This window comes from Neovison vison, chromosome 6 (assembly GCF_020171115.1).
Source record: "Neovison vison isolate M4711 chromosome 6, ASM_NN_V1, whole genome shotgun sequence".
Taxonomy (NCBI): domain Eukaryota; kingdom Metazoa; phylum Chordata; class Mammalia; order Carnivora; family Mustelidae; genus Neogale; species Neogale vison.
Genome location: NC_058096.1, coordinates 107,785,427 through 107,810,299, shown reverse-complemented (window position 1 = coordinate 107,810,299; position 24,873 = coordinate 107,785,427). Strand labels below are relative to the sequence as shown.

At 38.8% G+C, this 24,873-nt stretch overlaps 1 protein-coding gene and 1 pseudogene across 4 annotated transcripts in view; one reads left to right on the top strand and one right to left on the bottom strand.

The window, feature by feature from the left end:
• Nucleotides 1–24,873, bottom strand: part of VPS8 (VPS8 subunit of CORVET complex) — a 254,482-nt gene that overhangs the window by 107,790 nt on the left and 121,819 nt on the right. For all 4 annotated transcript variants that reach the window (XM_044251922.1, XM_044251925.1, XM_044251923.1 and 1 more), the window contains 6 exons: nucleotides 23,286–23,357; nucleotides 17,530–17,649; nucleotides 16,193–16,249; nucleotides 12,332–12,414; nucleotides 11,511–11,595; nucleotides 10,604–10,702 (listed from right to left, as the gene is read on the bottom strand). In XM_044251922.1, coding sequence (XP_044107857.1) covers nucleotides 10,604–10,702; nucleotides 11,511–11,595; nucleotides 12,332–12,414; nucleotides 16,193–16,249; nucleotides 17,530–17,649; nucleotides 23,286–23,357 — 516 coding nt within the window. The remainder of the gene's footprint in view (nucleotides 1–10,603; nucleotides 10,703–11,510; nucleotides 11,596–12,331; nucleotides 12,415–16,192; nucleotides 16,250–17,529; nucleotides 17,650–23,285; nucleotides 23,358–24,873) is intronic.
• LOC122908768 lies at nucleotides 493–1,543 on the top strand (annotated as a pseudogene).

Genomic DNA, 24,873 nt, shown 5'->3' with positions numbered 1-24,873 from the left:
TATGATCAAATGGAATTTGTTTCTGGGATGCAAGGGTGGTTCACTATTCACAAATCAATCAACGTGATTTATTACAACAAGAGAAAGGATAAAACCATATGACCATTTCGATAGATGCAGAAAAAGCATTTGGTATAAAGTACAACATCTGTCCATGATAAAAAACACTCAACAAAATAGGCGGAGAGGTAACATATCTCAACAGAATAAAGGCCACATATGAAAGACCTGCAGATAACGTCATATTAAATGGTGAAAAACTGAGAGGTTTTCCCCTATAGGTTTTCTATATTTCAAAATGAAAAATATTTTAAAGATTTATTTATTTATTAGAGAGAGTGAGTGTGCACATGTGTATGAGCGGGGTCAGGGGGAGGAGGAAGGAAAAGAATCTCAAGCAGATTCCCTGTTGAGCGCAGAGCCCAACACAGGGGTCGATCTCTGAACCTAAGACTATGGTCTGAGCCAAAAATCAAGAGTCAAATGCTCCTTTCTGCCCGTGGACGCCGCCGAGTAAGCATCGTTAAAGTCTCCCCGCCCACCGCCGTCATGTCTAAGTCAGAGTCTCCCAAAGAGCCTGAACAGCTGCGGAAGCTCTTCATCGGAGGTCTGAGCTTTGAAACAACCGATGAGAGTCTGAGGAGCCATTTTGAGCAATGGGGAACACTTACGGACTGTGTGGTAATGAGAGATCTGAACACCAAGCGCTCCAGAGGCTTTGGGTTTGTCACATATGCCACTGTGGAGGAGGTGGATGCAGCCATGAATGCAAGGCCACACAAGGTGAATGGAAGAGTTGTGGAACCAAAGAGGGCTGTCTCAAGAGAAGATTCTCAAAGACCTGGTGCCCACTTAACTGTGAAAAAGATTTTTGTTGGTGGCATTAAAGAAGACACTGAAGAACATCATCTAAGAGATTATTTTGAACAGTATGGGAAAATCGAAGTGATTGAGATCATGACTGACTGAGGCAGTGGCAAAAAGAGGGGTTTTGCTTTTGTAACATTTGATGACCATGATTCTGTCGACCAGATTGTCATTCAAAAATACCATACGAGTGAATGGCCACAACTGTGAAGTAAGGAAAGCACTCTCTAAGCAAGAGATGGCTAGTGCTTCATCCAGCCAAAGAGGTCGAAGTGGTTCTGGAAACTTTGGTGGTGGTCGTGGAGGTGGTTTTGGTGGGAATGACAACTTTGTCGCGGAGGAAACTTCAGTGGTCGAGGTGGCTTTGGTGGCAGTCGAGGTGGTGGTGGATATGGTGGCAGTGGGGATGGCTATAACGGATTTGGTAATGATGGAAGCAACTTTGGAGGTGGCGGAAGCTATAATGATTTTGGCAATTACAACAATCAATCCTCAAATTTTGGACCCACGAAAGGAGGCAATTTTGGAGGCAGAAGCTCTGGCCCTTATGGTGGTGGAGGCCAATACTTTGCCAAACCACGAAACCAAGGTGGCTATGGTGGTTCCAGCAGCAGCAGCAGCTATGGCAGTGGCAGAAGGTTTTAATTACTGCCAGGAAACAAAGCTTAGCAGGAGAGGAGAGCCAGAGAAGTGACAGGGAAGCTACAGGTTACAACAGATTTGTGAACTCAGCCAAGCACAGTGGTGGCAGGGCCTAGCTGCTACAAAGAAGACATGTTTTAGACAATACTCATGTGTATGGGCAAAAAAACTCAAGGACTGTATTTGTGACTAATTGTATAACAGGTTATTTTAGTTTCTGTTCTGTGGAAAGTGTAAAGCATTCCAACAAAGGGTTTTAATGTAGATTTTTTTTTTTTTGCACCCATGCTGTTGATTGCTAAATGTAATAGTCTGATCATGACGCTGAATAAATGTGTCTTTAAAAAAAAAAAAAAAAGAGTCAAATGCTCAACTGACTGAGCCACCCAGGTGCCTCAAAATGAAAAACATTTTTTAAAAATCTAAAGAAACATGTTTTCTCTATATTGGAAAAACCACTGAAACTAGAGATTCTTTACCCGGAATCCACAGACCCAATCTAAGAATAGCTTTTAGGAGGTCTGTGGATCCCTGAGATTGTAAACAAAACTATGTAGCTTGTGTACACGCACAGTATATGAACAATATATGGATCCAAATCTTTCATTAGATTCTCACAGGAGTTCTATAATCCCTCAAGTGTTAAGAACCACTAATCTACTAACAATTATCCAGGCAATAGCTAGGTTGGAGAAAGCCATGGATGACCAAACAGAATTGATTAGGGCTGAACTGAAAGCGACCAGACAGGATGTTCACAATGTTAGGGCGGAGCTTAAAGCTACCAGGGAGGAGGTCCACAATGCTCTTAATGAGTTCCAACTAATCTAAACTCTCTCAAAGCTAGGGTAACTGAGACAGAAGATAGAATTAGTGATCTGGAAGACAAACAGATAGAGAGAAAGGATCAGGAGGAAGCCTGGAACAAACAGCTTAGATCCCATGAAAGCAGAATCAGGGAAATAAATGATGCCATGAAGTGTTCCAACGTCAGAATTATTGGAATCCCTAAAGGGGAGGAGAAAGAAAGAAGTCTAGAAGATATAGTGGAAAAAGTCCTTCATGAAAATTTTCCAAATCTCGCGAATGAAACCAGCGTTCATGTACTAGAGGCTGAACGGTCTCCACCCAAGATTATACATTCCAAAAAAACATCACGACACCTGATAGTCAAATTGAGGAATTATAATTGTAGGTATAATCTCTTGAAAGCTGCCAGGGCAAAGAGGCTCCTTACTTACAGAGGGAAGCCCATCAGAATAATGTCAGACCTGTCCACAGAGACCTGGCAAGCCAGAAGAGGCTGGCAAGATATATTCAGGGCACTAAATGAGAAGAACATGCAGCCAAGAATACTTTATCCAGCAAGACTGACATTCAAAATGGATGGAGAGATAAAGAGTTTCCAAGACCGGCAAGGCTTAAAAGACTATGCAACCACCAAGCCGACACTGCAGGAAATATTAAGGGGGGTTCTATAAAAGAGGAAAAATACCAAGAATAGCATTGAACAGAAATATAGAGACAGTCTACAGAAAGAAAGACTTCAAAGGTAACTCGATGTCAATAAAAACGTATCTATCAATAATCACTCTCAATGTGAATGGCCTAAATGCACCCATAAAACGGCACAGGGCTGCAGATTGGATAAAACGACAGGACCCATCCATATGCTGTCTACAAGAGACCCATTTTGAACCTAAAGATACACGCAGACTGAAAGTGAAGGGGTGGAGAAGCATCTTTCATGCCAATGGGACTCAAAAGAAGGCTGGGGTAGCGATTCTCATATCAGATAAATTAGACTTCAAACTAAAGACTGTAGTCAGAGATACAGAAGGACACTACATAATTCTTAAAGGGACTATCCACCAAGATGATCTAACAATTGTAAATATCTATGCTCCCAATATGGGAGCAGCCAATTACTTAAGAAAACTGTTAACCAAGATAAAGAGTCATATTGATATGAATACACTAATCGTAGGAGATCTTAACACGCCTCTTTCAGAATTAGACAGATCATCAAAGCAGAAAATCAATAAAGAAACAAGAGCATTGAATGACACATTGGACCAGATGGACCTCATAAATATATACAGAACATTCCACGCTAAAACAACAGAATACTCATTCTTCTCAAGTGCACACGGAACCTTCTCCAGAACAGACCACATACTGGGTCACAAATCAGGACTCAACCGATACCAAAAGACTGAGATTATTCACTGCATATTCTCAGATCACAATGCTTTGAAACTGGAGCTCAATCACAAGGAAAAGTTCAGAAGGAACTCAAACACCTGGAAGCTAAAGACCACCTTGCTTAAGAATGCTTGGATCAACCAGGAGATCAAAGAAGAACTGAAACAATTCATGGAAACCAATGAGAATGAAGACACTTCGGTCCGAAACCTATGGGATACAGCAAAGGCGGTCCTAAGGGGAAAATATATAGCCATCCAAGCCTCGCTCAAAAAAACTGAAAAATCCAGAACACACCAGCTGTCTCTACACCTTAAAGAATTGGAGGATCAACAACAAATCAAACCAACTCCACACATAAGAAGGGAAATCATCAAGATTAGAGCTGAGATCAATGAGGGAGAAACCAGAGATACAGTAGAACGTAACAATGAAACTAGAAGCTGGTTTTTTGAAAGAATCAATAAGATCGATAAGCCACTGGCTACACTAATCCAAAAGAAAAAAGAGAAATCCCAAATTCATAAAATTATGAATGAAAAGGGAGAGATCACAACTAACACCAAGGAAGTAGAAACAATCATCAGAAGTTATTACGAACAGTTATATGCCAATAAGCTTAGCAACCTAGATGAAATGGATGCATTCCTGGAAAAATATAAACTACCAAAATTGAACCAGGAAGAAATCGACAACCTGAATAGACCGATATCTAATAACGAGATTGAATCAGTGATCAAAAACCTCCCAAAAAAAAAGAGCCCAGGACCTGACGGATTCCCTGGGGAATTCTACCAAACCTTCAAAGAAGAAATAACACCTATTCTCCTGAAGCTGTTTCAAAAAATTGAAGCAGGAGGAAAACTTCCAGACTCTTTCTATGAAGCCAGCATTACCCTGATCCCCAAACCAGGCAAGGACCCTACCAAAAAGGAGAATTTCAGACCAATATCACTGATGAATATGGATGCTAAGATTCTCAACAAGATCCTAGCCAACAGGATCCAACAGCACATTAAAAAGATTATCCACCATGATCAGGTGGGATTCATCCCTGGGCTACAAGGATGGTTCAACATTCGCAAATCAATCAATGTGATACAACAAATTAATATGAGAAGAGAGAAGAACCACATGGTCCTCTCAATTGATGCAGAAAAAGCATTTGACAAAATCCAGCATCCGTTCCTGATTAAAATGCTTCAAAGTATAGGGATAGAGGGAACATTCCTGAACCTCATCAAATCTATCTATGAAAGACCCACAGCAAATATCATCCTCAATGGGAAAAAGCTTGCAGCCTTCCCGTTGAGATCAGGAACAAGACAAGGATGCCCACTTTCACCACTCTTGTTCAACATAGTATTAGAAGTCCTAGCAACAGCAATCAGACAACAGAGAGAAATAAAAGGTATCCAAATTGGTAATGAAGAAGTCAAACTCTCTCTCTTTGCAGATGACATGATTCTTTATATGGAAAACCCAAAAGACTCCACCCCCAAACTACTAGAACTCATACAGCAATTCAGCAACATGGCAGGATACAAAGTCAATGTGCAGAAATCAGTGGCTTTCTTATAAACTAACAATGAAAATACAGAAAGGGAAATTAGAGAATCGATTCCATTTACTATAGCACCAAGAACCATAAGATACCTGGGAATAAACCTAACTAAAGAGGTAAAGGATCTGTACTTGAGGAACTACAGAACACTCATGAAAGAAATTGAAGAAGACACAAATAGATGGAAGACCATTCCATGCTCTTGGATCGGAAGAATAAACATTATTAAAATATCTATACTGCCTAGAGCAATCTATACTTTTAATGCCATTCCGATCAAAATTCCACCGGCATTCTTCAAAGAGCTGGAGCAAATAATCCTAAAATTTGTATGGAATCAGAAGAGACCCCGAATTGCTAAGGAAATGTTGAAAAACAAAAATAAAGCTGGCGGCATCACCCTACCTGATTTCAAGCTTTATTACAAAGCTGTGATCACCAAGACAGCATGGTACTGGCATAAAAACAGACACACAGACCAGTGGAACAGGGTAGAGAGCCCAGATATGGACCCCCAACTCTATGGTCAATTAATCTTTGACAAAACAGGAAAAAATATACAGTGGAAAAAAGACAGTCTCTTCAATAAATGGTGCTGGGAAAACTGGACAGCTATATATAGAAGAATGAAACTCGACCATTCTCTTACACCTTACACAAAGATAAACTCAAAATGGATAAAAGACCTCAACGTGAGACAGGAATCCATCAGAATCCTAGAGGAGAACATAGGCAGTAATCTCTTTGATATCAGCCACAGCAAATTCTTTCAAGATATGTCTCCAAAGGCAAAGGAAACAAAAGCGAAAATAAACTTCTGGGACTTCATCAAAATCAAAAGCTTCTGCACAGCAAAGGAAACAGTAAAAAAAACAAAGAGGCAACCCATGGAATGGGAGAAGATATTTGCAAATGACAGTACAGACAAAAGGTTGATATCCAGGATCTATAATGAACTCCTCAAACTCAACACACACGAAACAGGCAAACACATCAAAAAATGGGCAGAAGATATGAAGAGACACTTCTCCAATCAAGACATACAAATGGCTATCAGACACATAAAAAAATGCTCATCATCATTAGCCATCAGGGAGATTCAAATTAAAACCACATTGAGATATCACCTTACACCAGTTAGAATGGCCAAAATTAACAAAACAGGAAACAGCATGTGTTGGAGAGGATGTGGAGAGAGGGGAACTCTCTTACACTGTTGGTGGGAATGCAAGTTGGTGCAGCCTCTTTGGAGAACAGTGTGTAGATTCCTCAAGAAATTAGAAATAGAGCTTCCCTATGACCCTGCAATTGCACTCCTGGGTATTTACCCCAAAGATACAGATGTCGTGAAAAGAAGGGCCATCTGTACTCCAATGTTTATAGCAGCAATGGCCACAGTCGCCAAACTATGGAAAGAACCAAGATGCCTTTCAACAGACGAGTGGATAAGGAAGATGTGGTCCATATACACTATGGAGTATTATGCCTCCATCAGAAAGGATGAATACCCAACTTTTGTAGCAACATGGACGGGACTGGAAGAGATTATGCTGAGTGAAATAAGTCAAGCAGAGAGAGTCAATTATCATATGGTTTCACTTATTTGTGGAGCATAACAAATAGCATGGAGGACAAGGGGCGTTAGAGAGGAGTAGGGAATTTGGGTAAATTGGAAGGGGAGGTGAACCATGAGAGACTATGGACTCTGAAAAACAATCTGAGGGGTTTGAAGTGGCGGGGGGGTGGGAGGTTGGGGTACCAGGTGGTGGGTATTATAGAGGGCACGGCTTGCATGGAGCACTGGGTATGGTGAAAAAATAATGAATACTGTTTTTCTGAAAATAAATAAATTGAAAAAAAATAAATAAATTTAAAAAAAAAAAAAAGAACCACTAATCTATGCACTGTGTCTACTGTCAGAAAATTCTGAGGACCTTTCCCCCTACACAATGAAGGTTGTGTAGATTTTATTCACATTGAATCTTCACATGAAGATTTTATTCACATTACTGCAGCCACGGAAGTTCTTCAACAAAAAGCCTACATATTTGTAATTGTAGCCTTAAGAAATACTAAAAAGTTCAAGGTAAAATATGTGCGGATGTGGGGAAAATAACCCGCAGAAGTAATTTTTGCGCAGAAAAAATACTTCTTGTTTCTCCAGTATGAGTTTTCTGCTGCATGGTTTGTTTACTCATTGATTAATTCATCACGAGGCACAGCTTCATTTTCAGGTATCTGGAGCCCATGTGCTCAAACCACTGCGTAATGCAGATGAAGTGAAATGAAGAAGAAGCCATAATGCAACTATGAAGACAAAGGGAATGATGAAAGGAAAAAGAACACAAAATGATTAAAGAAACAAAGATATAATGTATACAGAGAAAGATTTTCTTGGATTCTTTCCACATCTTGAAGATGTATTCAATTTTTTGTTAGCAGGAATAGGGTAACATTAAGTAACATGTATGTTCTCAATCCTACAGATGAAAAAAGCATAGCAATTACTTCAGACCACATACCTGGTGACTGACTGCCCCACCGTTCACATCACATGTTTCACGTAAGATGCTGTGCACATTTTCCATCTCTCTAAACTTTACAACCGTCAGGAACCCGAACAAAGAATTCACATAACAAGCAATGTTTCCTCAAAGTTTCTGAGCTCATCCTTTCTTATCAATTTCCATATGTATAACAATTTTTTAAAGATACTGAATAATCAAAATGGATAAAAGACCTCAACATGAGACAGGAATCCATCAGAATCCTAGAGGAGAACATAGGCAGTAGCCTCTTCGATATCAGTTACAGCAACTTCTTTCAAGATATGTCTCCAAAGGCAAAGGAAACAAAAGCGAAAATGAACTTCTCGGACTTCATCAAAATCAAAAGCTTCTGCACAGCAAAGGAAATATTCAACAAAACAAAGAGGCAACCCACGGAATGGGAGAAGATATTTGCAAATGACAGTACAGACAAAAGGTTGATATCCAGGATCTATAAAGAACTTCTCAAACTCAACACACACAAAACAGTAAAAAAAAATGGACAGAAGACATGAACAGACACTTCTCCAATGAAGACATACAAATGGCTATCAGACACATGAAAAAATGTTCATCATCATTAGCCATCAGGGAGATTCAAATTAAAACCACATTAAGATACCACCCTACACCAGTTAGAATGGCCAAAATTAGCAAGACAGGAAACAATGTGTGCTGGAGAGGATGTGGAGAAAGGGGAACCCTCTTACACTGTTGGTGGGAATGAAAGTTGGTACAGCCACTTTGGAGAACGGTGTGGAGATTCCTTAAGAAAAAAAATAGTGCTTCCCTATGACCCTGCAATTGCACTACTGGGTATTTACCCCAAAGACACTAATGTAGTGAAAAGAAGGGCCATCTGTACCTCAATGTTTATAGCAGCAATGGCCATGGTCGCCAAACTATAGAAAGAACCGAGATGCCCTTCAACAGACGAGTGGATAAGGAAGATGTGGTCCATATACACTATGGAGTATTATGCCTCCATCAGAAAGGATGAATACCCAACTTCTGTATCAACATGGACAGGACTGGAAGAGATTATGCTGAGTGAAATAAATCAAGCAGGATGGGACTGGAAGAGATTATGCTGAGTGAAATAAGTCAAGCAGAGAGAGTCAATTATCATATGGTTTCACTTATTTGTGGAGCATAACAAATAGCATGGAGGACATGGGGAGTTAGAGAGGAGAAGGGAGTTGGGGGAAATTGTTAGGGGAGGGGGCACCTGGGTGGCTCAGTGGGTTAAAGCCTCTGCTTTCGGCTCAGGTCACGATCCCAGGGTCCTGGGATCGAGCCCCACATCGGGCTCTCTGCTCAGCAAAGAGCCAGCTTCCTCCTCTCTCTCTCTCTCTCTGCCTGCCTCTCTGCCTACTTGTGATCTCTATGTCAAATAAATTAATAAAATCTTTTAAAAAAAAATTGGAAGGGGAGGTGAATAATGAGAGATTATGGACTCTGAAAAACAATCTGAGGGGTTTGAAGTGGCGGGGAGGTAGGAGGTTGGGGTACCAGGTGGTGGGTATTATAGAGGGCACGGATCACATGAAGCACTGGGTGTGGTGAAAAAACAATGAATACTGTTATGCTGAAAATAAATAAATAAATAAATAAATAAATAAATAAATAACAAAAAAAAAGAAATAAGTCAAGCAAAGAGAGTCCATTATCATATGGTTTCACTTATTTGTGGAGCATAACAAATAACATGGAGGACATGGGGAGATGGAGAGGAGAAGGAAGTTGAGGGAAGTTGGAGGGGGAGATGAACCATGAGAGACTATGGACTCTGAAAAGCAATCTGAGGGTTTTGAAGGGGCGGTGGGTAGAAGGTTGGGGCAGCCAGGTAGTGGGTATTATGGAGGGCAAGTATTGCATGGAGCACTGGGTGTGGTGCATAAACAACGAATTCTGTAATGCTGAAATTTAAAAAAAAAAAAGATACTGAATAATCATGTATCTTTCACTACAGCACTAAACCCATCACCAGAAGTTCCTCCACCAGCAGATCCATGCTACAAGAAGAAAAGCTGTAGATTTGTTATCTCCAAAGCAGTATTACCTCGGCATCTTTCATTATACTTTTGTTTTTTTTTAAATTATCAGTGATCCATTAAACAGAATAGATTTTAAAAAAACGGCTAACTCTGTTGGTTTTTGAGATGCAGCATACATGATGAATCTAAGGAAACTAATTGCAGGACTGATTCTGGGGCCCCTCCTAAGAATGCACTGTGACCACATGTTCATCACACATGCATTAGTCTCTCCATTTAGGTATCTATAAGCTTGTTTTCTAAAAAGTTCTTGCTCCAAAGTCAATTCCTGTATTCTTGTAACACAGCATGCATAAACAAAAATGAGAATCGCCACTCTGCTACATAAGAGAGAGAAATACATCGGAGAGAACGACGTATTAGAGGACTGTTTGTAAAATTCCACTGGGTGACTGGGGGGAATGGCTCCCTATCCCATTTCAGGGAGAACGACCAATGACCTCAGAGTCATTCTAAGGTTCTAAAAACCCACAATATTCCAGCTTGTCGTCCGGCTGATTGAACTTGGGTTATTTTCAGAAGTCGTGATAGAATACATTGTATTATGACATGGACTTTATGAATATGAATACGAGGTGAAATAAATAATCTGAAAAAGATGTTAATCCTCAAGTCGATCAACTTTATATGACACTGGGCGTTACTTAGTTAGCGTATACTTGATTTGGGTCATATCCATACAAATGGAGAAGTTTCAAAAGTTTTAATTGAATCAGCACCTCTATATGATCCATAGCTTTCTGCCATACAGACTGCTTCTCCTCTGCACTGTGTCCAGGAATGGATAAGATATTGTGAATGTAGTTAAAGACTTCTTCCTGAAGAACACAAGACAATGCAACTTATTCATTCATTCACTCAAGCAATAGTCAATCACTATCCACTATCTGTAACAGTCTTGGTAAGTATCTACTATTTGGAGATGGTAAGCCACTTGTAGATAGTTAAATTGTTGGAAAACTGACACTAAAGAGAATGAATTTAATGTTTAGGGTAGACTCTTGGAAGTTTCAAATCCACTCCAATTAATTTTGGTCTCAATTCATTAACCAAATGAGGGAATATCATATACTTTTATGTTTGGTGGAACCTATCTACATTCCTAATTTCATCTCACATCATGCCCTTCTCTATTATCCTTGTCCCTATCCTGCAATACTTTGCTGCTGGCTGTTTGCTTGACTGGCTTCATCTCAAATTCCAAAACCCAGTCTCTATGTCACCTCCTCCGAGATTCCTTCCCTGGCTTCTCTGTAGAAGTCAGTTTCCCCAATATCTTCCCAAGTTGCGCCCATTTTCTCCCCTCAAGCAATCATCACATCTATAATTAAGTATCTGGTTTCCGTACTGTCAGTCTCCATCACTAGATTGTAAGTTCTAAAGTTGCAGCAACTAGATCTATTTTAATGATCAGTGTATACTGGGCTAATAGTAAGCACTTGATAAAAACCTGGTGAATAAATGAAAAACAACAACAACAACAAAAACAAACCCAACATTGAATCAGCAAACAGATGTCCCAACATTTCTCCTGAATAGTTATACCTACTTAATAGTTATGTCTACCTAATGAGGGGAGGAGAGGACTGAGTAAGAAAAAAAGGGTAAAGCAGTCTCATAACTCACCTCCCTTAGAGGATCACGTAAGTAGCAATCAATTATTTTGTCATATTGGTGTTCTCGTTCATACATAAACTCACAAATTTGATAGCTATAACATAAAAGGGAAAACTTCAGAGTACCAAATAGGTGGTTATTAGCTTATTGTTTCAAGAGCTTTGCTCACAGAGGTTAGTGTCAAGAAAAATGAATATAGTAGATGTTATTTCTACCGTGAGATGAAGTTACAGTATTTAAGGGACAGGAGTGGCTGCCATTCCTCTAAATACACATTTAAAATGCTGCTGAATATGAATACTATATGTTAGAAGAAATTTCAAAGCTCGGTACAAAATAAATGTTAAAGCAACAATGTGTCACATAAAACCAGTTAATATATTAGTCATCAATTAAACTATATGATGTTTCTCTGTTGAATTAAATATGGCAAATGAAATAGTCAACAAATGAGATAAATGTTAACATACTGTATCTTATTTGTTATCTCAAATTCTGCACTGTTTAGAATATGTTTGAATAAGGTAACACAAAAATCTATAAAACAATGGAAGTTTTAAGTAAAGAAAAACTAAACTAGTAAATCATTAAGACTTACTTCATTTTCATACTAAAACAAATGCACAAGCACTTCAAATTTACTTAGTGTTAATTTACGCAAGTGTAACTTAATTTCTAGACTTGAAAGACCAGAACTTTTGCATTTAGGCTTTCTGCTGTTATTTATATAGCTTTCTTAATCAAAGATTGGCAATGCATCAACTGGGCCTCCAGGTAGAGAAGTCTAACTTAGGATATGGGAACTAATGTATACGTTGAAAACAACTTACAATTCTGCTTTCTCTGCCATCCGGATGAGCCGACTCTCTTCAAACTGAACTATGCCTCCAGCCTGCAGCAATTCTAAAAGGACCTGAACATTTAAAATAAACACTTTGGAATCTACTTTTATTTATTAGCTCTGTAACAGTCCACTCAGCTACACAAACTGTAACTTTTTTTTTTTGGTTGGTCATATTACTTGAAGTTTTGGCTTGGCTTTCCCATGTATGAGGACCAGAAGACTACCATCATAATGTTAGTGATACTGTAATTAAGTCTCACAAAAAGATAAATGGCTCTATTTTTCAAACATGGAAGGAATGTCATAGTGTTTATAAATAAAGTCTCATTAGACTATCTAATTAACCCTCCACTAAGCCAAAAATGTCTATATATTTATCTGGTGCTTTAATAGCTCATGGTTCTTTAAAATCTAGTGTCCACAGGCAGTATCCATGTTTACATGTTAATTTCTATAATTAAACACTGGGGTTTCTCATGGCAGCATTACTCACAAGAGGCAAATGGTGGAAACAACCCAAATGTCCCTTAATGGACAAATGGATGTACAAAATATGGTATATGCATAAAATGGAATATTATTCAGTCTTAAAAGGGAATGAAATCTGACACCTGCTAGAAGATGGATGAACCTTAAAAACATGCTAAGCAAAATAAGCCAGTCACAAAAGGACAATACTGTGTGATTCCATTCATATGAAGTACCCAAAGTAGTCAAATTCAAAGTAGTCAAATTCAAAAGTGGAATGGTAGCTGTCAGGGGCTGAAAAAGGTGGTACTGGGGAGTTACGGTTTAATGGGTACAGTCTCAGTTCAGGAAGATAAAGTTCTGAAGATAGACGGTGATGATGGTTATACAACAATGACACAGACTTCAAGCCACTGAATTATATACTTAAAGTGGTTAAAATCAATTTTATGGTATATATATTTTACCATAAAAACAAACACACCCTGGAGTTCATATAATTAATCCTTACCACACCAAGTAGATGAATAAAAAAGTGACTAGGATGTTGAGACTAAATCATTAATATTTTTAAATAAACCTTAAAATAGAATAGAATCATTCATTACATAGTCAATAGGACAATGTGAGAAAGATTTCTCTTATACTTAAGTTCAAGATCCAAAGGAACATGACCCTTCCAGAACTTTAGGAAACCATTCAACAAAGTACTTTTCTAACACAGGAAACTGATTAACTTTTAAGTTAAACAAAGACAAAAAGGGGGAGAAGAAATGAAACCTATCTCTATTTTACTTTTCAGAACCCTAATTTGGTCCATTTTGAGCACTGTAATGTACTGTTAGACAGAACCATGGAGTGAACCCATCTCCTGGGAGCCTCAATTTGGAATAACATAATAGAAATGCCATTGCTGGAGCCAGTCTTACCAACTCAATAGAGCTGACTGTTACATTTTCAGGAATTGTGTATGCCAGTTGTTAAGCACAGCAATTGTTACAAAATTAAATTATATAAACTTATAATACACTAAATTTTAAAAAGTAATTAACATTCAAAACTTACCACTTCCCAATTATTTTACTACATTTTACTATGCATGCTCTTGGGGTTAGTTACTGCATCTGTATGGTGGAAATATTATATAAGGGGATGGTACTATGCATCTCTTCCCAGTTCTATGTTTAAAACATCATTTTGGGGGACGCCTGGGTGGCTCAGTTGGTTGGACGACTGCCTTCAGCTCAGGGCGTGATCCTGGAGTCCCGGGATCGAGTCCCGCATCGGGCTCCCAGCTCCATGGGGAGTCTGCTTCACTCTCTGACCTTCTCCTCGCTCGTGCTCTCTCTCACTGTCTCTCTCTCTCTCAAATAAATAAATAAAATCTTTAAAAAAAAAAAAAACATAAGCTCTAAAAAAAAAAAAATAAAAAAAAAAAATAAAACATCATTTTGGTAGGCTGAAATCGGCCATAGAGATCCGTACTTACACTAGCGAAATTATCAAATGCTGTAAAAATCAGGTGTTACTGTATCTTTAAGGGATGTAAAACAAATAAAAACAAAAGCCCACATGCCTTCCAAAGACTAAAATATTTACTCTTTGGCCCTTTACAAAAAAAAAAATTTTAAAAATTTGCCAATCCCTGGATAAGAGAGTGATGGAAATAAGGCAATCAAACTTAAAAGTGTGCATGTCAGAATCATTATACTGTGCATAGCACAAAAAACTAAGTTATTATTTTTCCATTATTCAAGAACTAAGCACAGAAGTCACTTCGCTGATGGATCTGTGGGTTCTGTCACGCTTTCACTGTTGTGTCTTCATTTTATTCATTTAAATATTGAAAATATCAACCAACATTTGTATCAGAACTACACCTGGGGAACCAGTTGTTAAAATTTTATCAGCATACCACCAGAAAACACTCAAAAACACTGCAGACACCAATTTTTATACATAACACATGACACAAGAGTGCTAGATTAGAAGGGACGGAAGGGGGTTCTGATCTTAGTTGTGAACTTGAGCAGTTTACTTTATCACTTTTCTTATTTCTCAAATGAGTTAAGAAAAAACCTGGATAGTCTCAAAGGGGACTTCCAAAAGTACAGCACTACTATATGAGGATTACTTTTCAGTTTGACTTTTACATTTAGATTTGATTTTTATTTCTGTGTAATTTAGCTTTTTATATTAAAAGCGCTTATCATTTTATATAGTAACACCACACATACCATCATTCACTTTTCCTGCCAAGAGAGAAATGGGGCAAAGTGAGGGGGTCCACATTATTAGCTGTATTCAATATAATTTGAGATAACCAAAATGTTATCAGTCATTCTCTCTCCTAAGCTTGTCTGCAGCAGTCATTGGGACACAGCTGTGCAGGCAAAAGGGTCACCTTGCTATCCTCTGTTCTTTATCCGAGTCTCAACATTCCAGCTGTTGGGCACTATTACAATAAAAAGAAGGCCAGCATAGCCCTGCAAGTACTTATATTTTGTAGCTTGCTTATCTGACAGACTCTGGCCATCAATTTTAAATAGGCTCTCTTGGGCGCCTGGGTGGCTCAGTGGGTTAAAGCCTCTGCCTTTGGCTCAGGTCATGATCCCAGGGTCCTGGGATCAAGCCCTGCATCAGGCTCCCTCCTGCCTCCACCCCACCTCCTGCCTGCCTCTCTGCCTACTTGTGATCTCTGTCCGTCAAATAAATTTAAAAAAAAAAAAAAAAAAAAAAAAAGACAGCTGCAAAGGCTTCTATCCTTTAAAAAAAAAAAAAAGTAGGCTCTCTTCGTGCTCACAGTTATAGTGGGGTAAGCTTTGAAAGCTACTCCTGGGAGAGACACTCAAAGTGACTTAACTAGAAAGAAGTGGTAACCAAACAGTTATAATCTCATAGTGATTAGTGGAGAGACAGATGGGATTCTAGTCTCCAGAAATGTTTACCCCTAATGCAGGGGGGCTATAGGACACTCCCTAAAGTTGGATGTCCCAATACTCAGGAGCCTGCAGCCTTTCTGGTTCAGAGCCACAGCAGCTAGGGTGGTTATCAGATAAAAGGCCCAGGCAGAAAGCAGAACACAACAGGTGCCAACTGCTGCGACTTCGTAGAAAAGGATGAGTAACTCTTTTTGATGTCATGCTGAATGCAGACATGTCCAGCCTGCCTAAGAATTTAGTTTGATATAAATTGTTTGCAAGTGTACCTTTAACAACAACCCACACTATTTTCTGGTTGCCACCATCTAGCACAGTATTAGGGTTTGGCACAAGTAACTTTCCCCTTTCTTTCATGATGTCTAGCACAGAAGGATTCTTTCTAGCTTTTTCTGTCCTCTTTCCCATCCTTTAGCAAAAAGAGTTCCAGTAGTTCATACCTGCTGTCTTTCAGAGTGTCGGGAGTCATCATCAGGACTACAGAGGAATTCAAGGACCTGGTGAAAGAAAAGGTATTTTCTTTATTGGATACCAACATGGATGCCATAACACTGTAGTAATGAAAATAACAGGAAACACCCTCTCTGTATCATCAATTTACTCACACTTGGCCATAACAAGCCCCACAGATATATGGCTTCCGGACTAGCCTGTCAGAAGGCACAGCAGGCTCAAGGATGTTAACAACTTAATATGTATCTATCTTATCCTTACTATTCAGAAACCTGGCAGGAAGACAGCGCCATCTGTACACCTTAACCTTAAGATCCCTGAATACAATGGACCAGGCAAAGCATGGACTTTACAGAGTCAGGCCACCTGAATTTGAGTCTTAACCTCTTTAACATTTAATAACAACACTTACTACTGATAATAATACTTATTAAGTACGGACTTGGATGAGTGACATAACCCCTCCAAAGCTTTAGTTTCCTCATCTGCAGAACAGAAGGTACCAACAATACCAATCTCAGGGCTACCAATACAATGGCAATGAGTCAACACATACATATAAAACCCTGGAACAGGAGCGCCTAAGTGGCTCAGTTGGTTAAGCGTCTGTCTGCCTTTGGTTCAGGTCAGGAACCCCTGATGCTGGGATCAAGTCCCGATTTGGGCTCCCTGCTCAGCCAGGAGCCTGCCTCTACCTCTCCCTCTGCCGCATCCCCTGCTTGTGCTCTCTCTCTCTCAAATGAATAAACAAAATCTTTAAAACAAAACAAAAAAACCCTGAGCCTGGTACTATGAAGTGTCCAATAAATGCTAGTCATTACTGGGAACTTTCTCCAGATAAAAAGTGTTTTCTTTGCCACCTGCCTATGGATATACAGAAGATATCTAACTGGGATTAGGAGATACCTTCGGAGACAAAGTCATGTATAGGGAAATTCAGACTTTCTAATAATGATCTGTCTTCCAGATGATCAACATCATAGACGTGATACCAACGAGAGGCATGAATTCTTAAACTGAAAAATTCTTGAGCAAAAAATTCTAGGCAATTTAGAGCAACAGAATAACAGCGAATGAAAATTTCTACAGACCAATCTCCACAAGCCATACTCCCAAGATAGCAAGTTACTAGGCAAAGTCATACTATCCAGACACAACATCAAAAAACAGACAACTAATTTAATCCAAATTAAAAACCAGACCAGGCACCTACCTGATAAGACATTTACCTGCTAGGCTATTACATTAAGAAAATGTATAATCCAGTCATTTTCTATGAGCAGTAAAGAGAATAAAACCAATTCTCATCATTAAAGACACGCACCTGATCAAAAAGGGTTCTGTTTACAAACAAGGTATTGTCAGGCTTTGCAAGCTGCCGGGCAAGGAATGTGAAGAGACACCCAACTTGTGAGGGAGTGAAATCGGAATTCTCCACCATAACCTGGTGAGCAAAAGAGACCAGTTACTCCATATACCATCTGGTTTGACACAAAATTATACCATTAGAAAGGTGGCGAGAAGCACTATTACTGAAGATTCAATGGAATTCAATGCCAGGAGCACAAACTATTTTCATATTCTGAAAGGAAAACATTTCAGTGATTTTTGGTATACTTCTAGGCACAATTTGGGTAAGAACTGAATTGCCAGAGCTGGCTTTTGAAGAAATATTAAACATGTTTCCCTCTGGAATTCTTAAAAGAGAATCCTTCTAAAGTTAAATTTAAATTAAATTTAAGTAACCGTACCAAAAAGCTGCCTACCAATACAGGAAGAAGAGAGCAATTCTGGGGTTTAAAAGTACGTTAACGGAAAGGCACAGGAAAAGATATTCAACATCACTAATCATTGGGAAATGCAAGTCAAGACCACAGTGAGGTACCACCTCATACCTGCCACATTGGCTAGTATCAGAAAGACAAGAAAGAGCACCTGTCCAGGAAGGATGTAGAGAAAAGGGAAGACTCATGCACACTGTGGGAAGGAATGTAATTGGTGCAGCCACTGTGGAAAATAGTATGGAGGTTCCTCAAAAAACTGAAAGTAGTATGATCTAGGAATTCCATCTCTAAGTATTTATCTGAAGAAAACAAAAACCCTAATTCAAAAAGATACATGCACCTCTATGTTTACTGCAGCATTACTTACAATGGCCAAGCTATGGAAGCAGCCTAAATTCCATCGACAGATGAATGGATGAAGAGGTGGTATGTCACACACACACATACATGTATATATACACACCCCCAAACATACAGTGGAGTATTACTCAGTCACAAAGAAGAATGAAATCTTACCAGGTGTAACAACACGGATGGACATGATGCTAAATGGAATAAGTTAGAGAAAGACAAATACCATATGATTTCACTTATATGTGAAATCTAAAACACAAAGCAAACAAAACAGAAACAGACGGATAGGCACAGAGAACAAACTGATGGTTGCCAGAGGGGAGGAGAGGACGTGATTAAACAAAACAGGCAAATGGGATTAAGAGGTACAAATTTCCAGTTATAAAATAAATAAGACACAGAGATGAAATGTACAGCATAAGGAAGTCAATAATATTGCAACAGTTTTGTGTAGTGACAGATGGTAACTAACTAGACTTACTGCAATAGCCATTTCATGTATGTAAATATTGAATCACTTGTTATGTTATATACCTGAAACCAGTATAATGTTGTATGTCCATTATTCTATAATAAAAATTATTATTTTTTTAAAAAAAGCAAGTTAACTTGAGAGTGAAAGTGTCCCAGAAAAGGAAGTCCACTAGCCCAGGAATCAGTGAAGTGAACGGCTTCTGCCCTGTCTACAAGCAGTTCCTTAGACAAATGGTTTCGGGCAACAAGCTTGTTACAAGCACATACAGTTATCCAATCATAATCACTCCTCTGGTTTGAATGAGCTCTCACCTCCTGTCTACCTCCTGGGTGTAAGATGGAAAGGGAAACACGTTCAGTTAATCAGTAAGAAAGCAAGGAAAATCAAGTAACAAATCTGAAATAAAAGGCACAATGTGGGGACGTCTGAGTCGCTCAGTCAGTTAAGCATCTGCCTTCGGCTCAGGTCATGATCCCAGGGTCCTGGGTTCAAGACCACATCAGGCTCCCTGCTCACTGAGGAGCCTGCTTGTCCCTCTCCTCCCCACTCGTGTACTCTCTCTCACTATCTCTGTTTTTCTTTCTCCAATAAGTGAATAAAAAATCTTAAAAAACAAATAAATAAAAGGCACAATGTGACCAATATTATGAAAGAACATATGGTTATAAAAGCATGGTGGAGAAAATGAGAAAGGGAATTTGAAAAGAAACGAGAAAAGTTTGGAAAGGAGAGAGTTACCAAGGCAGAGAGAAGAGTGTGAGCAAAAGCATGGACACAGGAAAACACAAGTGTGTTTGAAGAAACGATGTGTTCCACTAGAATGTAGCAGCATGCATGAGGAGGAGAGAGATAGCAGACTGAAAAGACGAGGCCTCAAATGTCATTCCAAGGAATCTAGAGTTTATTCCACAGAAAACTGGGGTGCTACTAAACATGTTCAACAGGAGATCTGGTTGTGACCAGCACTGCACTTGGGAAAATTATCCAGTTGGCAGTGAACAGGACAAAATAACACAAGGAAGAATTAAAAGATAAAGAGCCCAGGTGAGATGCATGTGACTACAGGGGTCTAACAGAGAGACAAGGAGGTCTGAACCAGGATGGTGATCATGAAAACAGAAGCAGGAACAGGTGCAAAAGGCCCTGCAGAGAGGATGGCAACAGGACAAGGATTTACCTGAGTGGAAACGTGTGGCTAAAGGAGGAATAAACAGCGACAGACTTGGGCCTGAGAGGCACTTCCGATGATGACACCATCAGCAAAGAAAGAAAATGCAGAATACAGGGAAGGAAGATCAGGTATTTCTGGGATTAGCCGAACAACCAACTGTCTCATCCATTGATGGTCCTGTTCCCTTGGTTGTCCTGTTCCCTCTTGTACTCTCACCCGAAGATCAAGTGTAAGACTGCTCCTGTTGTAAAATGTTCCCTCAGGGCACACAGCTTTTGGCCTACCTCTTCCTATTTTGCTAGCAGTGTACCCCTTTCTTTAAGTCGTCCTGCTTTAGTCTGGCAACCACAGCTTGCTCAAGTGCATAATTCTTCATTACCACAGTTGGAGAATACTTCAAGTTATAATCTTTGAGGTTTCTAAGTTCCAACTGACAATATTCAAAGAACTCTCTATCGCTTTAAGATACTCCATCATCACTCCCTTGCCGTGCGCCTTTCCTAGACTCAACTTCCTTGCCTTTCCTAGACTCAACTTTTGGGCCCAGCTACTGCTCCGCTTGGCTTTTCCCCATCCTTTCACTCTCTAGGTGTGGACCACTTTACCAACTGATCCTAGAAACACCTTCTGAGAAAACACTTCTAACTCTCAGCCAATTCCCTTGGCACCTCACCAAGTGTCTAACAGTTATCATCCTCGAAATTCTGGTCTCTCTCCATTCTTCTCTTACCTATTCCAGGAACCAGGCTTAAAAAAATTTTCTGAGCAATCTTATATAAAGTCACAAAGTAACATCTTTTCACTTCCATGTCTGTAGTCATTCAGACACATAGTATCACCTTAGCTCTGATGCTCATCTAGTTCTCTGGTGCTTGCTGCCATTCCCATGTTCACTGGCTCTGTCAGCAGCACACTTGTTAATAGGACTCTCTCATCAGAAATGAGAAAATAATCTCAAGAGTTCAATCTTCAATGACCCAAGGTAGGCAATACAAAACAATATACGAGGGTAGCAATTCACCAACTGTAATAGTTTAAGTACTTCACGAAGCACTATTTTCTTCATCTGGATTGTTCCTCCAAGTTGGCACAGTTTTAAATTCAAACTCCCACTCACTCAACTTGCAAACATGTCTTGACCACTTACCAGCATGCACGCATTGTGCTGGACATACTCAGGGCATGTTAAAACAATGACACACACAAAAATCCTCATAGTCTCTGCTTAACGGAAACTCAACTTTATTTTCCAGGCAGGAAAATAAACCTGTAAATAATTCCCTTACAGCGTGCCATGTGCTGTATAAGTATGAACACGGAGAAGGGGCAACTAATCAAACTCAAATTGTGGAAAGGATTCTAAAGGAGTTTCTCGTGGATGATATTTGAGTTCTGTCCTAGAAAATGGTTAGGAATTTGCCAGGCGGGGAAAGGGAAGGAAGGGCATGATGGGATGAAAGGAAACTCACACAAAGAACGTAAGACATACAGATCATGCAGTTTAGTGAATCGCAATAATTTAATACAGTTGAGAAGTTCATTAATACAAAGAATGTGTGTGCCACAGGGGGTGTGTCAGGGACAGGAGAAGAGAGCGATTATAAAGAAGTAATCAGGGACCAGAAAATACAGAAGGATCTTGGATTCATATTCGACAAACTTCAGATGAGTATGACAGAAATCAGGAATTGTGCTCTAACATCTGCTCTTCCTTCCTAACTTAGAAACAGAACTCCTCATTTTAGGCTAAACACATGGTCACCCATAACATGGAGTACATTTCTCAATCTCTCTTAGCAGCTGAGAAGCAATATATCTAAGTTCTGATCAATATGTTGTAAGCTGAATTGTAGTATGCAAATTCTAAAAAGTCTTCTTAGAGAGAGGAAACTCTGCTTCATCTCTTTCTGCATTCAGACTGGCTAGAATGTTCAGGTGATGGCTAGAGCCGTCCATTGGACCAAAGACAGAAACCATGTACTAAGAATAACAACAGTTAAAGCAGAAGGCATCTGCATCCTTGGTAAGTCCGTGAAGCCACTCTACTAGAACAGGTTGCTGACCTCCAGACTTTCATGAGAAAAATAAACTCCCATCACAATTAAACTATTGTTACTTTGATTTTCTCTCACAGTGGAACTTAATTCCAACTGATCCAATAGGGAGCCACAGAAGAATAAAAGAAAGGCAAGATCACAAACTAAAGGAGGACAAGATTAGGTATAGAGAGACTGTTTAGGAGACCCAAGTAAAAATTCTCCACACCCCCTACCTGGATCAAACTGGCATTATTTGGAGGCTGAGCAAATCCTATTCTCATATTCATCAGTGCCTATCTTACAAGGTCAATAAATAGCTCAAATAAGATAATGTATATAAATGTGTTTTGAAAATTATAAAGAGCTATTATAAATGTAATGCATTAGTGTCATACACAATTAGGGAAAGTTTTGATTTGCTCTCTTGCCCAAAATAATCTAAAATTCACTAAAAGGAAGAAACCTCCATTTTACAGCCAAATGAACAGGATGAAAATTCTAAGATTTCAACTACAAGAAGAAACTGGCCTGGTTCAAGCTGTGCAGATGGAAGGGAAAAGAATCTGTCTCTGCATTCATTCATTAGCAGTAGCATGGATCTCAAAATAGCTTTGGACTGAATCTGGTTAGATTTAAACTGAGATGATCATCTCTGTGTGCCTCTAATCATTCTGAAGTTGTGCCCACCATCTCAGTGCCATGGTCAGATGACAGTACCAACTAAGCAACACAGCAAGGCTGGTATGAGATGGAAGAAGATTCTTCACATTAATTATTTTCTCAAAGCATTCTGAGTTAGTCACCATTATTTCACATAATCATACTGATAAAGCAACTACCATAATATGCATTTCACAGTAGTACCTTATATCCTATATCTAGTCTACAGCTGAAATACATTTTTTAAAATGATTAGTATTTTATTCAGGTTAAAGACAAAGATATCACAATAAAATCTTTAAATGAATTGAACACACTGCTTCATTAAAGAGGATCATTTTAGAACTTGCTATAAAACAATTCAGCTTTCTTAAAATAAACACCAATATGGGGCACCTGGTGGCTCAGTTGGTTAAGTATATGACTTGATTTTGGCTCAAGTCATGACCTCAGGATATGTGATTGAGTCCTGCATCAGGATCCACACTGGACATGGAGCCTGCATAAGATTTTCTCTAACCCTTTCCCTATAACCCTCCCCCCAATAAACAAACAAACAAACATCAATACAAAGACATCTATTCTCAGAATACTTACTTTCAATAAAATATCCACAATTCTTTGTTGATATTCTACAGCTTGCTTGTCATTTTTAAAATCTTCAAAGGTCTAACAGGAAGAAATTTTTAAAAATAATTATTTGCAAATGTTAGAAGGAAACAAGTTATTAAATTTTTATTAATAGTCTGGCAAAATCCCAAATAAGGTAACTATTCCTCATCAGGTTTTTCCTTATATACCTTTAAATAATAAGTTGCTTTTAGCGAGTTAGGTAGAAAGCTATAGCATATACTATTGCATGGTATCCTGGGACTTGAAAAATTAATAGTAAGTATAAAAATATAGCAACTATCACACTACCAAAGAGCGACTTGAGAAAGTTCATAGGCAATGAAAAAGAGAAAACACTAATGACAAAAGGCAACTTGTGAACAAGGGTTTGAGAAGATGAACCACAGGTTACATGCTCTGCCATCATTCCCACTACACTTTGGAAATAATAGCTGAAGTACAGTTCATTAACTTTCCTGAAAAATAACTTTCATCATTTCCATGACAACTAAAAACAAAATGATGTTCAATGATAGGTATTTCCTAAAAATTATGCTAAAACCATCACAATGTTAAAATCCTCAAGCCTACACACACAAAGATTAGGTATTTTATTTTCAAAACACTGCCAACTATAGCACTTTTATATCCCTGTGCAAGTAGAGCCAAATATATTTTCAAAGAATATACACCAAAGTAAATGACAGCGTCAGATTCTGAAAATACCTAATACTTACAAAATGCATATATGAGAATAAGAATTGTGTTCAATATCAAAAAACTGAAATAAAATTATTTATTAAGTAATAAAAATAATGAAAGAATTGAAGATCTTTCCCCCGGTTTTCATGTAGCACATGTGGGTCTTAGAAATATTTGAATCCATACACCAATAATTTACTGCTTATTTTCCTAAAAAAACAAAACAAAACAAAAAAACTATATATTGTCCCACTTAAAAATTAAATGATTACGGGGCACCTGGGTGGCTCAGTGGCCTCTGCCTTCAGCTCAGGTCATGATCCTGGAGTCCCGGGATCAAGCCCTGCAACGGGCTCTCTGCTCAGCAGGGAGCCTGCTTCCCCCTTTCTCTCTGCCTGCCTCTCTGCCTACTTGTGATCTCTGTCTGTCAAGTGAATAAATAAAATATTTTAAAAATAAATAAATAAATAAATAAATGATTAGATTAAAAAAAAGGAATTTCACAGCCATCAACTTCCAAGACTACATCATAGTTACATTCAACCCAAATACTGCTACCCTGTAAATGGGCCCTGATCTTCCCAACTTCTCCCAAGTACCTCTCCTCGTGATGTTTTCCAGTTAGCATGCCCTTCCTTTTACTTTCCTGACACACACTAAGTGCTTTAAACAAATGGATGCTTGTCTTCTTAATGACAGACAAAAACAGAATCTTTTCTTTTTTAAAAACTATTTCTTCAACTAAACTACTTTGCTGTCAGTTAATTGAAAAATGCTGACACAAGTTACCAAGGAGACTGTAGGAACTCTCAATCTGGGAACTCAAATAAAAGATATTTTAATGTTTAAGTGGGTTAAATATTACCCTGTC